The 12,548-nt window shown below is 34.3% G+C and overlaps 1 protein-coding gene across 13 annotated transcripts in view; it reads right to left on the bottom strand.

Annotated features, from left to right (window-relative positions):
- Positions 1-12,548, bottom strand: part of FAM135A (family with sequence similarity 135 member A) — a 124,248-nt gene that overhangs the window by 69,270 nt on the left and 42,430 nt on the right. For 12 of the 13 annotated variants that reach the window (XM_026507124.4, XM_026507123.4, XM_048219750.2 and 9 more), the window contains 5 exons: positions 8,664-8,803; positions 8,486-8,556; positions 6,876-7,049; positions 3,721-3,847; positions 2,869-3,022 (listed from right to left, as the gene is read on the bottom strand). In XM_026507124.4, the coding sequence (XP_026362909.2) occupies positions 2,869-3,022; positions 3,721-3,847; positions 6,876-7,049; positions 8,486-8,556; positions 8,664-8,803 (666 nt within the window). Of the gene's footprint in view, positions 1-2,868; positions 3,023-3,720; positions 3,848-6,875; positions 7,050-8,485; positions 8,557-8,663; positions 8,804-12,548 lie in introns of those variants that run through there. The other variant, XM_026507129.4, reaches the window with a different exon arrangement.

The raw sequence follows: 12,548 nt of genomic DNA, 5'->3' as shown, positions 1-12,548 counted from the left end.
CCCTAGAAGATGCATTCAAGAATAAATTAAAATTTATAATAAACAGAAAATATAAATATGAAAATTTTAAGAACATAAAATGATACCAATAAACATTTATTGAAGATGAGTCTTGATTTTAAAAATCCCTAAGAAACTATAATAAGCTTTGTGTTGATGCCTATATACTTTTCAAGTAACAACAAAAACTGTATTGTGCCATTTCATTCCCTCATTTATTCAGCAAATATATTTAGAGTAGGTAGGATTGTGAGGTACGAATAATTTTATTCTATCACTATTATTTGCTTATTTAAGACTAAAGTGTAGGTTTGCTTTAGAATTTGGTCTCTGATAACATATTTTAATCAAATAATTTGAAATAAAGTTTATGCTCATTTAGTAACAAACTCCTGAAATTAAATATAAGGAAGGGCTTTTAATTATGATATTTTCTGTATTATATTATATGTATAAGGTCAAATTAATTTATGTAACATAAAATCCATTCTTACCTGTGAGAAAATTTAAAACATGATAAATGAATTATCACGTTTATTAGATTAATAAACTAGTAACAAAGTGCTAATACAGTGTAAGCTATTTGAAATAAATCTGAGCTTTGAAGAGACAATTGTTTTAATTATTAATTATATATTTTACCAGTAAACATTCTTTTTAGAGAGAAATATTTTTTCCTAAGTTAAAATGTGATTCATGTGTTTTTTATTCTCAAATATTACATGTTAAATCTATTTGAAAATTAAATGCAAATAGACTTCCTTATTATATAGGCATTTATAGGTCCACCTCATATATGACTCTCTCTATTAAAACCACCAGAAGTCCCATCTCTCTGGGTGAGTTTCTCCTGTTCATCCCAATGCTGGACTGATCACTTATTAAAGGAAGAGAAGTCAAAGCTCTTTAAAGAGAGAGACCCCATTTTTTCCTCAGGATCTAGCTCAGTACCTAACAAAGTAGGTGCCCAAGGGAATCACACCATTAAGAAGTCTCACTCCTAGAGCTACTTCACACCCTCTGCCTTTTGGATATCCGTATCTTTCCTTCCTATTCACATACATCTGGTTCCCTTTAATTACCCTATCTTTCAAATGAAATCCACTTTGTATATACAATCCCAAAGCTAGTAAGTGACAGAAATGGCTTCAAACATGCACTCTAAACTACAAGATAATGCTTCTATGAATTCTACCACATCATTCAACATCAAACTAATTAATTAACAAATTTTCTTGTTTCTTGAAATACCATCATACATTGGCTTCTGAGCTTCACACCACTTTTTTTTATAATTCCGTTTTTCAGGTACATGGTATTGTCCTTCATTAATATTGTGGTTTAATAGTTTGGTAGTTTGGCCATTAACCAAAATTCATAATGTGATTCTAAGAAGATGTGTTGTGGAGTTCCAAAAAAACAAATTAAAAAATATATGGAGCATCATTTTTCTATTAATTGAGGACAGTGATAGCCTAAATTAGTTCTATTCTACAAACATTTCTTTCATGTTCAAAAAAGAATATTTTAAAAAGTTTACATATGAGACAGTCTCTTACAGGATTTTCCTAAGGGAAATAGAAGGATTCTAAGTATACAAAATAGCAAGGAAGAAGAGTATTTCAGAGAATAGTAATCAAAAGGGTTCCACCATTTTTGCCTTGGGAAAGAATACATGAGCAAAAAAGAAGAAATTTTCCTATTGCTTGTACCTCTGTATATACATTGGGATACTTGAATTAAGTATTCCACATAGTTAACTGAGTGATATCTGTTAATCAACTCCACTAGAGTGGCTGCTGATAGGCAGTGGTACAATATCCAGCATTTTCTCACAGCTGAATTTAAGTGAGGTACAAATCATTACATGTTCTTACAATCCTTTTGTATCCCCAGATAGGCAATTATAAAAATAGACTAATTACTCTCAAACCCAAGAATTATTTTCAGTAACAGTGACTACTTTTAAGAGTGCATCAATATTGTTAAAAGACCGGCATCCTTGAGAAACAAAGAAATAAACAAAGAACAGTGATTAATTTAAGTAAAATTTAAAAGTAATTCTTGATTTATTCAAGTATATAATGATAAATTTATTCTGAAGAGATAAATAAAATGTGCTTATTATGATAAGCTACTAGCTGATGTTTGAAAAGAAAAGCTTATTAAACTATCATAAAAGTTCTGAATAAAAACTTATTTTTGCTAATCCCCAAAACTTATCTTTTGCAAAATATGTGCAAAAGCATTTTGCAAACTACAAATGGTATACAAAATCAAGGCAATATGATTTTTTATTGTGTACTAAAAAACATATGCAGATATTATTGTTGGACTAAAACCAAGATTATTTTTTTTAGGGATTTAAATAAATTTCAAAATGTTAAAACTGAGTAACATTATTCTCTGAAGTGAAATAAAAGAACTAAGACCTGAGATCACTTAAAACCAAATGTATATAAAAATGTTCCACGTACCTACAATTTGTTTAGACTGTTAAATACTTGGAAGCACGGATTTAGCTTATTTTCCCACGATTCTGTAGATAATGATATTTGCTTTCTAGTATGCTTTCTGATTATATTTTAACAGGAGTAGTATATTGACATATACTTTTTAAAAATCTATCAAAAGACTCATTTCAAACTTAGCACCAAGAAGTTATTTCTCAATATCATAAAAAAAATTTTAAATTGCAGAAAATAATTATCAAGAGTCAAAAAAGATGGAACTGAGAAAGAAGTAAAAAGTGAAGCATACAAACATTATGGTTTTAGTATAGAAAAACTATGGCAAAGCTGCTAACTAGCAAAGTGAGAATGAAGAGAAGCTTGAACTATAGGTTAAGTCTGGCTACTTTTAACATACCCAGTTCTAGTTTCTGACAAGAGGGAATCTCTTCTGTTACCGTAATGAAGTAGCTGTGCAATCCTTTGAAGGCTAGCAGCAAAGTGGCACAGAGTGTATAATGAAAATGATAGGCATGATGTAGAAAGGAGTCTGCAATGATGAAGCTGCAACCCTAAACAAAGAATAGATTTGGGATATAGAGTGTTAGTTACTAAAAATCTAAATATATTACACTTGAAACTTAGAAAAATAAAGGAAAAAATCCTAAGCATTTATTAATTATTCTAAAACATAAAAAAATCAGCAATATTGTAGGGAGTTGCTCTTATTCATACAAGTATTTAAACATATAAAAGTGTGACTCTAATAATTTCAATTACGGTGGGCTTTTAAAACGAGCAGATTAAATTATAGTTTTTGAAAATTTGAGATTCAAATTCCATTTGCACTGAGGGACAGACACTCTGCTTTTATAGCATGAGCCCCTTTTCTTCTAAGGGAATAGTGGTTGTACTTGCACTACCGTAAGCTGGGTCTCAATTCTGGCAACTGATCTTTACAAGCTCCTTTGGAGTGATTCTACCAGTTCTGGTAAGGAAGCAAGAGGTGATAGTAACAAGTCTAAAAAGGCACTGGCTGTCAAAGATCTCCACCCATTAAGTCTACTAAATCTTTAAGTATCAGGTTAGTTTTCACAACAAACAACTGGAAACAACCAATTTGTTAAGATCATATTTAACTAGATCTGTAAGCTGTTGAGCTCAAATAATTAATAAATAAAATAAACATCACATTCACAGATGAAACAGTTAAAAAACACTTCATTTAAAATAAGAGGGAAAAAGGATGTATAAATATATCAGTTCTTACGTCTGGCGATAACTGTTTTGTGTAGTTAATACCAAAGACCACACTTTCAAGAGTAGGAATCACAGAATCTTTGTTTTGTGCTGGTGCATTTCTATTTAACCAAGTAGTCTTCACAGGGCGAGGAAAGCTGGAGGAATAAGTATTACATTATTATTGTCATAATAGTCTATTTGAATGTTAAATGTTTACAAAAGAAAAGCTTATAAGAATAAAGAGCATGTTTTGCAAGGCTATAATTTCTAAAGTATTCTCAAATTTTTCCTTTAAATAATTACAATGATTATGAAAAGACAATGAAAATATAAAAAAAATAAGACTAGATGCCTGAGATAACTTCTCCATAACTGGGCTTCAGGAAGTCTCAAAGAATTCTAAAGATAACACCGTGGGATCCAGAGTAGCTAAACGACAAATGAGGATCGAGTTTTAACTTGGAAATACTGGACTGTCAGGACTGGTACCAAGTTTATAAACTTAACAAACATATTTGGATTCTACTTACAGAAATAAGGAGCTTCCCACATAAATGTAGAAAAAGAAAAATTACTAAATCTACTCGTTCTCTATTTCTCAAAAAGAAGATACTTCCTTTCTCTTTACTACAAGTCTATGAACTCTACTAAGACAATCTTCAAGTAGTTCAAGATACTGTCTCAATCCCATATCATAGGACTACTGCTGTTAGTATTAACATTACATTTAATATACCATAAATTCTATACAATAAACATATTGTTTGAATGTTTAAAATCACATACAATTTTGAGATAAAATATTGGCTAACTGTAAGTAGGCCAAAGCATTTGGACAGTTTGGCAGTTCAGCAAAAGGGAAAAGACAGGAAAGTAAATCAATTTTGGCATAAGCAGAAAGCAGGCTTCATTTCCAAAATCAATTTGCTTTGCAAAAATTAAATATCCATATCCCAGCAAAGAAGGGGGTTGCGAGTCAATGGTAAATTACACTTATTACAATGTGTTTTTCAGAACTGAGTCATAAAAGTTGTACTTAAAAAAGTTCAAATATAAAAACAGGTCATGTAAAAAACAAGCAAAGAAAGAAATCTTGTGTGGGGTTACACTTTTTATAAATAATTGATTTAAGGTCTATAGTTGGGTTGATCACAGAAATTGTTTTAAATAAAAGTAACATTTAAAAAGATGATATTGTAAAATAGTTTTTCATTTTGTTTAGAGGAAAAAAAATCCATCTATAATAAAACTTCAGGAAAAACTTGTCAAAGCATAGTGAGGAATGTTACCCTTAACACGACCCCTCTACCAGCATGCACCAGCAAAAAACTCTTCTTTACCCTTTCCTTGCTTCCCTTCTCCAACCTCTCATTTACAGGCAAGGAAAAAGGCAGGGAAAGATGCTGCTTCTTTCATGGCGAGGCTCTAGCCGCAAGAGAGGGGATATGAAGGCCCACGGCAGCTAGGTAAGACACAGCGACCTCAGCTGCTGCAGCACCTCAGTGTCTTTCCCGGTCACTAACCAGAGCCAACAGTTAATCCTCCTGGCTTCTAATTCTGAGCCAAAAATGTCTTCTTCCAGCAGATGGTCTCTAGGAGATGAGCTGCCTCTTTCTCCTACTAGTCTGTGGCAAAAACTGCAGCATTGCAAGAGGAAGCACACATTTAACTCACTAGGATTAGTGATGTAAATACCACTAACTCTAGTCTGGGCCTTAGAAAGCAACTTGAATAACGGAGCTAACCTCTATTAACTGTACATTTCTCAGAAGAGAAACTAAGCCAGTATTATAAAGAAAAAGGAACGGTTCAAATAGTTCAGTTAGGATTGTTACTGAAATTACAACAAGAGATTCAGAAAAAAAAAGAAATATATTTTATCAATAAACTTTTAACATTAAAGCCTAACATGTAATTCAAAAAAAAGTAATATTGTATACTACTTATTTGAAAGCTTTATTTCAAAAAAGCCACTTTCTTATCAAAGAAGTTTCATTCAGTTATCATGTTATTACATACTAATTTATTCAGTCAACATCTAAAATTTTTTTGAAGTTTATAATAAAATTATATAATAGGAACACTTTCCTGTACAAAAGTTATAGCAACAGAGAACAAGCTTTCTTAAGAGGTAAGACAAAGATAGCAAAATAACCAGTTACAGATCTAACTATAGAATAAGGAAAACAAAGGAAGTCATTAGGAGAAGACTTCTTCCTGGCCCTGTGCTCTCAAAGAAACCATGCAACAACACAATGGAAGAGGTCCTCACAGATTTTAAAACAATGCAAGGATACACGCCACAGAAAGCTGTTACTTGTGGGCAGTATGTTAAATTGTATTGGTCTTCTATAAATCCTGAGGGTAGTTATACAGAATTACCAACTTAGTTTTTCTGATAAATCAGTTTAACATTATAACCCTGAAGCATCATCCCAAGTATCAGTTGTTGGAATTGGAATTGACAAAAATTGTAGACAGTACAGAAGTCAAATTAATTTGGAGTCTTTTCATATAAGTTACTGATTTTGAAAGTGTCCATCTGTTGACCATACCACAAAAGGATGGTGTTTTATTTTAAAAAACTGAAGAGCTTGAAATGTATTCTCACATAATGAAAGACAATCCATCTCCCTATGGAAGTGGGCAGAAAAAAATTATCTTAATGCATTTATTATAATCTAGAATATTATGTACTTTTAAGCTAAAATGGTACATGTTATAGTTTAAAAAGCTTATTAGTAAAGATCCACAAAATTAATGACTTAGAAAACAAGAATTATTGTATAGCACAGATTTAAGAAAAATTAGGTGATCCAGACAAGAGACAAAGAAACAGAAAAAACGAATATACTTTTTCAGAGAATGAACATAGTACATAGCATTGCTTAAAAACACAGGTACAGACTAAACAATGCTGTATGGTTATTTCCAGACTGCATTATTTTTCTTGGTCAGTTTATTTGACAAAGACTGTTTTATATTTCTGTATTAAAAGAATTATCAATCTAATGTTCCCATACTCTTAAATGTTATTACTCTAGTATAAAATGAAAGCATTTATTTAATAATTATAAATTTAGAAATTCTGTATTACTTCAATTAACTTTATCAAAGTATATGTTTTCACTATAAAATAAAAGACATTACATTAATAAGGGCCAGAGTATTGGTTAAATTTACCTTATTAGTGGCTGGTGTAGTGCAACCAATGATGCATGGACTGTAACGGACACAACAGAAAGGTGGAAATAATCAAACATAACATTAACATGATGATGAAGGCCTCTATGGAGGCTAAAGTGCAGCTTCAATGTTCGGCTACTTATTAGTTGCAAGGCATTCAGATCATCTGCCCTAGAAAAAGCAATACATTTGCATATAAGTATGGCATATTTAGTAAAGGCTAATATTTTGTAGTTTAAAGTAGCAAAACAGTTACTTAATTACTTTTTTAGAACTTGAAATGAGAATAATTTTTAAAGCATCACATTTGCATTTAGACAAAAATGTGAACTCTAATAAGAAAATAACCAGATCTTACCTCTAGTTTTCTATCAGTCCATGATATAGACTGTTTTTACAATAATGTCCCTATAAAACGAGTCCTTTTTGATAGTTTAGGAATTACTCCTATCTTTCACTAAATTTTATTCCATAGGGAATACAGTTCCTTATAAGGCTGCAGTATAATACAGATCAAATCCTACAGTAATAAATCCCAAAAAGATAGTTAAAATTATTTTTCTTTGTACAAAACTTTGTTATTAAGTGCTGCTCGAAAGTAAGCAACTGGTTGATATCTATTTACAGATATTTAGTCTGTTATTAGATTTATACATATAAAAAATTAAAACAATGTTATGAGAATGATTTCCAAGTGTGTTTGTGTGCATGTGTGTATGTATTTTAACCCATACATACATTTTAAGTACCTATAGTTAATAAATTACTAAATCATTTTAGCTTAGTTCATTTACAAGATTCTGACTTGGTTTGAAATTTAATCCCTTAAGGAATTCTTTGTAATAAACAAGTATTACAGAGGAGCAGTAGCTGCCGCATAAAAAATTCTTATTCCTCCATGATAGTAAAGAGGACATCTCAAGTATACCTTTCAAAAGGTAACTGCTTAATCATTTATCCTACAAGTGTTATCTAAATTTATATATAATTTTCAAGAAGTACTTCTGTAATTACATTTGAAATGAGAAAAAAACCCTACAAAAATAAAATTGTTAAACAAATCTCTGATTCTTGTTTTAAATGAACAAAAGCATAGTGTGTCCCTAAAATACATGATTGCATGTCCAGATGTGTGAACAAGTTCAGAGTAGCCAGTCCTAAAACTTCCTCAAGGGCTCTAGGAATTAATGAACTAGAAATAACTGCAAAGTATAAAGGTCATCAGTCTTGAAAACTCTCTAAATATCAAGAGTCCTCCCTAAAGATGGCATCACTCATGCCATAAGAAAGACTGTCAGTGATACAGTGAAAGAGAGTTCAGTTATATTTAAATGTCTCATAGTAGTGGTATTATATCAACAGTGGAGTTTCTAGAGTCGAGGGAATTGTTTCATATTTCTTCAACTTGTCTGATTTACTACCTGGGGCTCATGGAATTGACATAGGTGCAAAAGAGTAGGCCTAACTACTCTCACGAGACTCCACAATTAGACAGAAGTAGTTCAAATAAACAAGAAAGGGAGACGATAAATTCTAACAAGAAAATGGGGAATACATAGCAGTTATGAGAAACTAAAGATTTTTAATTGTTTGAATAGCCTACTTACGAATAATCTCCATCTGTGAAGTGTAGATCCAAGGATAACAAAAAATTCATTTCTTCAAGGGTTTCTTCAATCTTAAGAGAAATTACAATATAAGGTTTTTTTGAATATTCGAAGTTAGAAATATGCCTTGAGGCTCTACAAAAAATATTTATCCAAATATATAGGAAGAGATGTTTACCTTTTTTTCATCCAACAACATTTTAACTTTGAAGATCATGACATCATTTAAAACAACCTCCTCATTTTTATATAGAATTTGAAATGTTTTACTGCAAATCAGAGAATCATGAACCGAAGCTGGAAAAGCTAAAGTCACACCTAAAACAGATAAGATACGTAACTGACAGGTAAAAAGGAAAAATATAATACAAGTAAATTAATAGTTTAAAATACTATAAGTCTGATTATATTACTCCAATGCCTTATAATTTTCTACAGCAGTATTAGAACATTTCTGAAAGTTTAACAATTTCTATATAAAAAATGAATAAGTACACAATAACCACTATAGAACTGTTGTACAATTTATTTTAATCTGAGAAGGTACATGAGGAAATCTCAAGGTAGATTTTTAAAAGATTTTATGTATTTATTAAAAATTTTGAAGATTTTATTTATTTATTTGAGAGAGAGAGTGAGTGAGAGAGAGAGCACAGGGAGAGGGAGAAGCAGGCTCCCTGCTGAGCAGGGAGCCCGATGCGGGGCTCGATCCCAGGACTCCAGGATCAGGACTTGAGCTGAAGGCAGATGCCCAAGGTGAGTCACCCAGGTGCTGAGTCACCCAGGTGCTCCTCAAGTTAGATTTTTTTTTTTTAAGATTTTATTTATTTGACAGAGATAGAGACAGCCAGCGAGAGAGGGAACACAAGCAGGGGGAGTGGGAGAGGAAGAAGCAGGCTCATAGCGGAGGAGCCTGATGTGGGGCTCAATCCCATAATGCCGGGATCACGCCCTGAGCCGTAAGGCAGTCACTTAACCACTGTGCCACCCAGGCGCCCCTCCTCAAATTAGATTTTTAAAAAAGATTTTATTTATTCATTTGAGAGAGAGACAGAGAGACAGCACACACGAGCAGGGGTGGGGGGGAGAGGAGGGGCAGAGGGAGAAGACTCCCTGATGAGCAGGGAGCCCAAACAATCCCAGGACTCTGAGATCATGACCTGAGCTGGAGGCAGATGCTTAACCAATTGAGCCACCCAGGCACCCCTCAAGGTAGGTATCTTAAGAGGAATAATTTATTTATATACCCAGAAGGAAGCAGTTTAGTTTTTCAGAGATGCATACTAAAGCATTTGATTGGCCATTGTCCCGCTGCTGAGTGGTAATCTCTAATCCCTTGGAATAAAGAACTTGTTTGGCTTTTGTCCCAATTCCTTGGAAGTAGCCTCTAAATCCTTAGAATTTCTCAGGACAGGCAACCACATGGGAGAACACCTAAGGCTGGGGGGTGGTGGTGTCGTGGTCATGGTGGTAGTGGAGTTTATTCATGGTGGGCCCAGACAGTTTATGGTAAGGAGATGACTCAGGATGGGGGCTGCCACACAAGACCAACTATGTGACTAGAAAGGTGGGGCTGACACACATCATGTGAGCCCAACCTCCAGTGAGCGGAAAGGAGGCTGGAGATTGAGCAATGATTCAATCAGCTAAGCTTCCCTGATTGGCAATACTCCACGTATTGTCACATACAAACTTTCTGGTAGGGTAATGAATCCTGACTCCTTGGGGGAGAGAAAAACAGAAGTTTCACAAATCTGGGACCCTCCCAGACCTTGCCCTACGCATCTCTTCTTTTGGCTGGCTCTGTTATGTATCCCTTTGCTATAATAAAACCATAATAATAAGTAGAGTGCTTTCCTGAGTTCTGTGTGTTGTTCCAGCAACTTACCAAACCTAAAGGGGTAATAGGAACCCCAAATTTGTAGCCATTTAATCAGAAATGTGGGTAGCTTGTGGACCCCTGAAGTGTGATCTGATGTCTGAAGTGAGCTCAGTCTTGTGGAAGAAGATTGTACCCTTTACCTGTAAAGATTGGTTTACCTTCATCCAAGTTGTTGGTGTCAGGTCATTACAAGGTGGAATTTAAACATTTAAATAAGGTGGGCATCTCTGCAGAGCAGGGAGCACAGAGTGGGATGCCAGAGTCTAAATGGAATAAGGAGGTGTTCAAATGGAGCAGTTGCCTAATGTCAGAGCCTGTGTAGGATGAAGAGGGCAATCCTGGTGGAGGGATGACTTAGGGTGAGGTACTGGGAGCCCAAGCAAGATGAAAAGAGTAACCACATGGGAGAACACTTAAGGCTGCGAGGGTGGGGTGGGGTGCTGGAGCCCAAATTAGGTGAGGAGGGTGTCCTTGCAGAAGAGCAGCCAGGGACAAGGCACAGGAGTCCAAAAAGAATAATGGTGGTGAGGGTGGGTGTGGGCAGTGGGCCTGATACACTCTGATGGAGGCAAAGTAAGGTGAGGCCAACATCCTTACAGTAGGAACTCGTGGCACAAAGACTTAGTACATTCAAGTGGGTTTGAGAACAGTATCCATACAGAGAAGTGACCTGGCATGAGGTGCTGAAGCCCAGGAGGTGTAAGGAGAGCATCCTGAGGGAGAGGGAGGGGGTGACAAGAGACTGGCACATATGAGAGAATGATCAAATATGAAAATATATTAAAGATAATGAGAGTCAGGTTTCTCACGGAAATCTTTCAGAGAAAGGATGTACACGTATGGAAAGTAGATAAAAATATAAAATGAATCCTGTGGTACTAGATTGAAATTAGAAATACTGATGTGAACTCATGGTATTCGAAGTATATTTAGGTGAAAACAGGTGTAAATTTGTATATGCATGTGTAAATATATGTGTGTGTACATATATGCACTCACTAGCTCTGTCCACTCAAAGGGCCTGAGAGCAACACAGCCCCAAATATTGGTTTCATAATACTTTTTGCCATTAAAGGAACCAGAGCTTTTGGACAAATGGTTAACTCCAGAGCTGGGGCACAGATAGGACAAGAGAAGTCTGGATCATCTTTTCATACCAGAAAGTAAAGAAGTACTAAAAGAATAAGGGGACACATCAAAAGGACATGGAAGCTAGCTTGAAGAGGTTACCGCTGGCCATTTTGGGGATGAACGGAGCATCAAAATAAATTATGATAGTAATAGATTAATATCCAATGAATAATATAGAAATTCTTAAGTCTGTATGAAATGTATATATGAATGAATGAAAAAAACAGAATCTTGAAGGGAAAAATTAAGTTTACAGTGGAGCAGTCTGAGGAGACTTAATCAAATGATACAAGTTAACATCATTAGTACCGTGACAAATCATGTAGCACCTACTAGGATATAATGAGAAGAACATATAGTGTCATTTCGGAGATACTCGTGTTAAAGACACATAACCTGAATCTAATCATGAGGAAATCACAGAGCAATGCAAACTGAGGGACATTCTACGAATTAATAGGATTACAGTCTTTACCAGTTTCAGGGTCATGGAAGTCAAAAAAAGCCTGAGGAACTGTTCCATAATGAGGAAGACTAAAGAGACATAACAACTAATTACCATCCATGATTCTGAACTGGATCATTTTTCTATAAATGACTTTGAGACAACTAGTCTCAACTTTATTGGGACAACTTGAATGGGTTGAGGACAGACGGTAGTAATGTATCAACATTAATTTCTTGACTTTATTGGGGTTACGTAGGAGAATGTTGTTTGGAGGAAACAGATACTGAAGTACATAGGGATGATGGAGCATCATGTTGGCAAATTGTTCTTAAACGGTTCAGGAAAAAAAGTTATTTGTACCACACATACACTTTTTCCTAAGCTTGAGACAGTTCTCAAATATCTCAAAGGAAACCAAGTAGAAAGAAAACCAATCTGAAGTAGATCAGAAACTTCTATAATATTTCAGAGAAGAGCTGAAAAGGGGAAGAAATTTTCCTCAAGGGAAAGTAGATTTTTTTTTAAGGCACCCTGGTAATGTGAAATTAGAATCTGCTGCCTCAAAAAGCACAAGTTTTTGCTACTGATTTCCTCAGGGTGCG

Source organism: Ursus arctos, unplaced genomic scaffold, assembly GCF_023065955.2.
Source record: "Ursus arctos isolate Adak ecotype North America unplaced genomic scaffold, UrsArc2.0 scaffold_29, whole genome shotgun sequence".
NCBI lineage: Eukaryota > Metazoa > Chordata > Mammalia > Carnivora > Ursidae > Ursus > Ursus arctos.
Note: the sequence above shows the minus strand (reverse complement) of the source record. Positions and strands in the feature narration are given on the sequence as shown.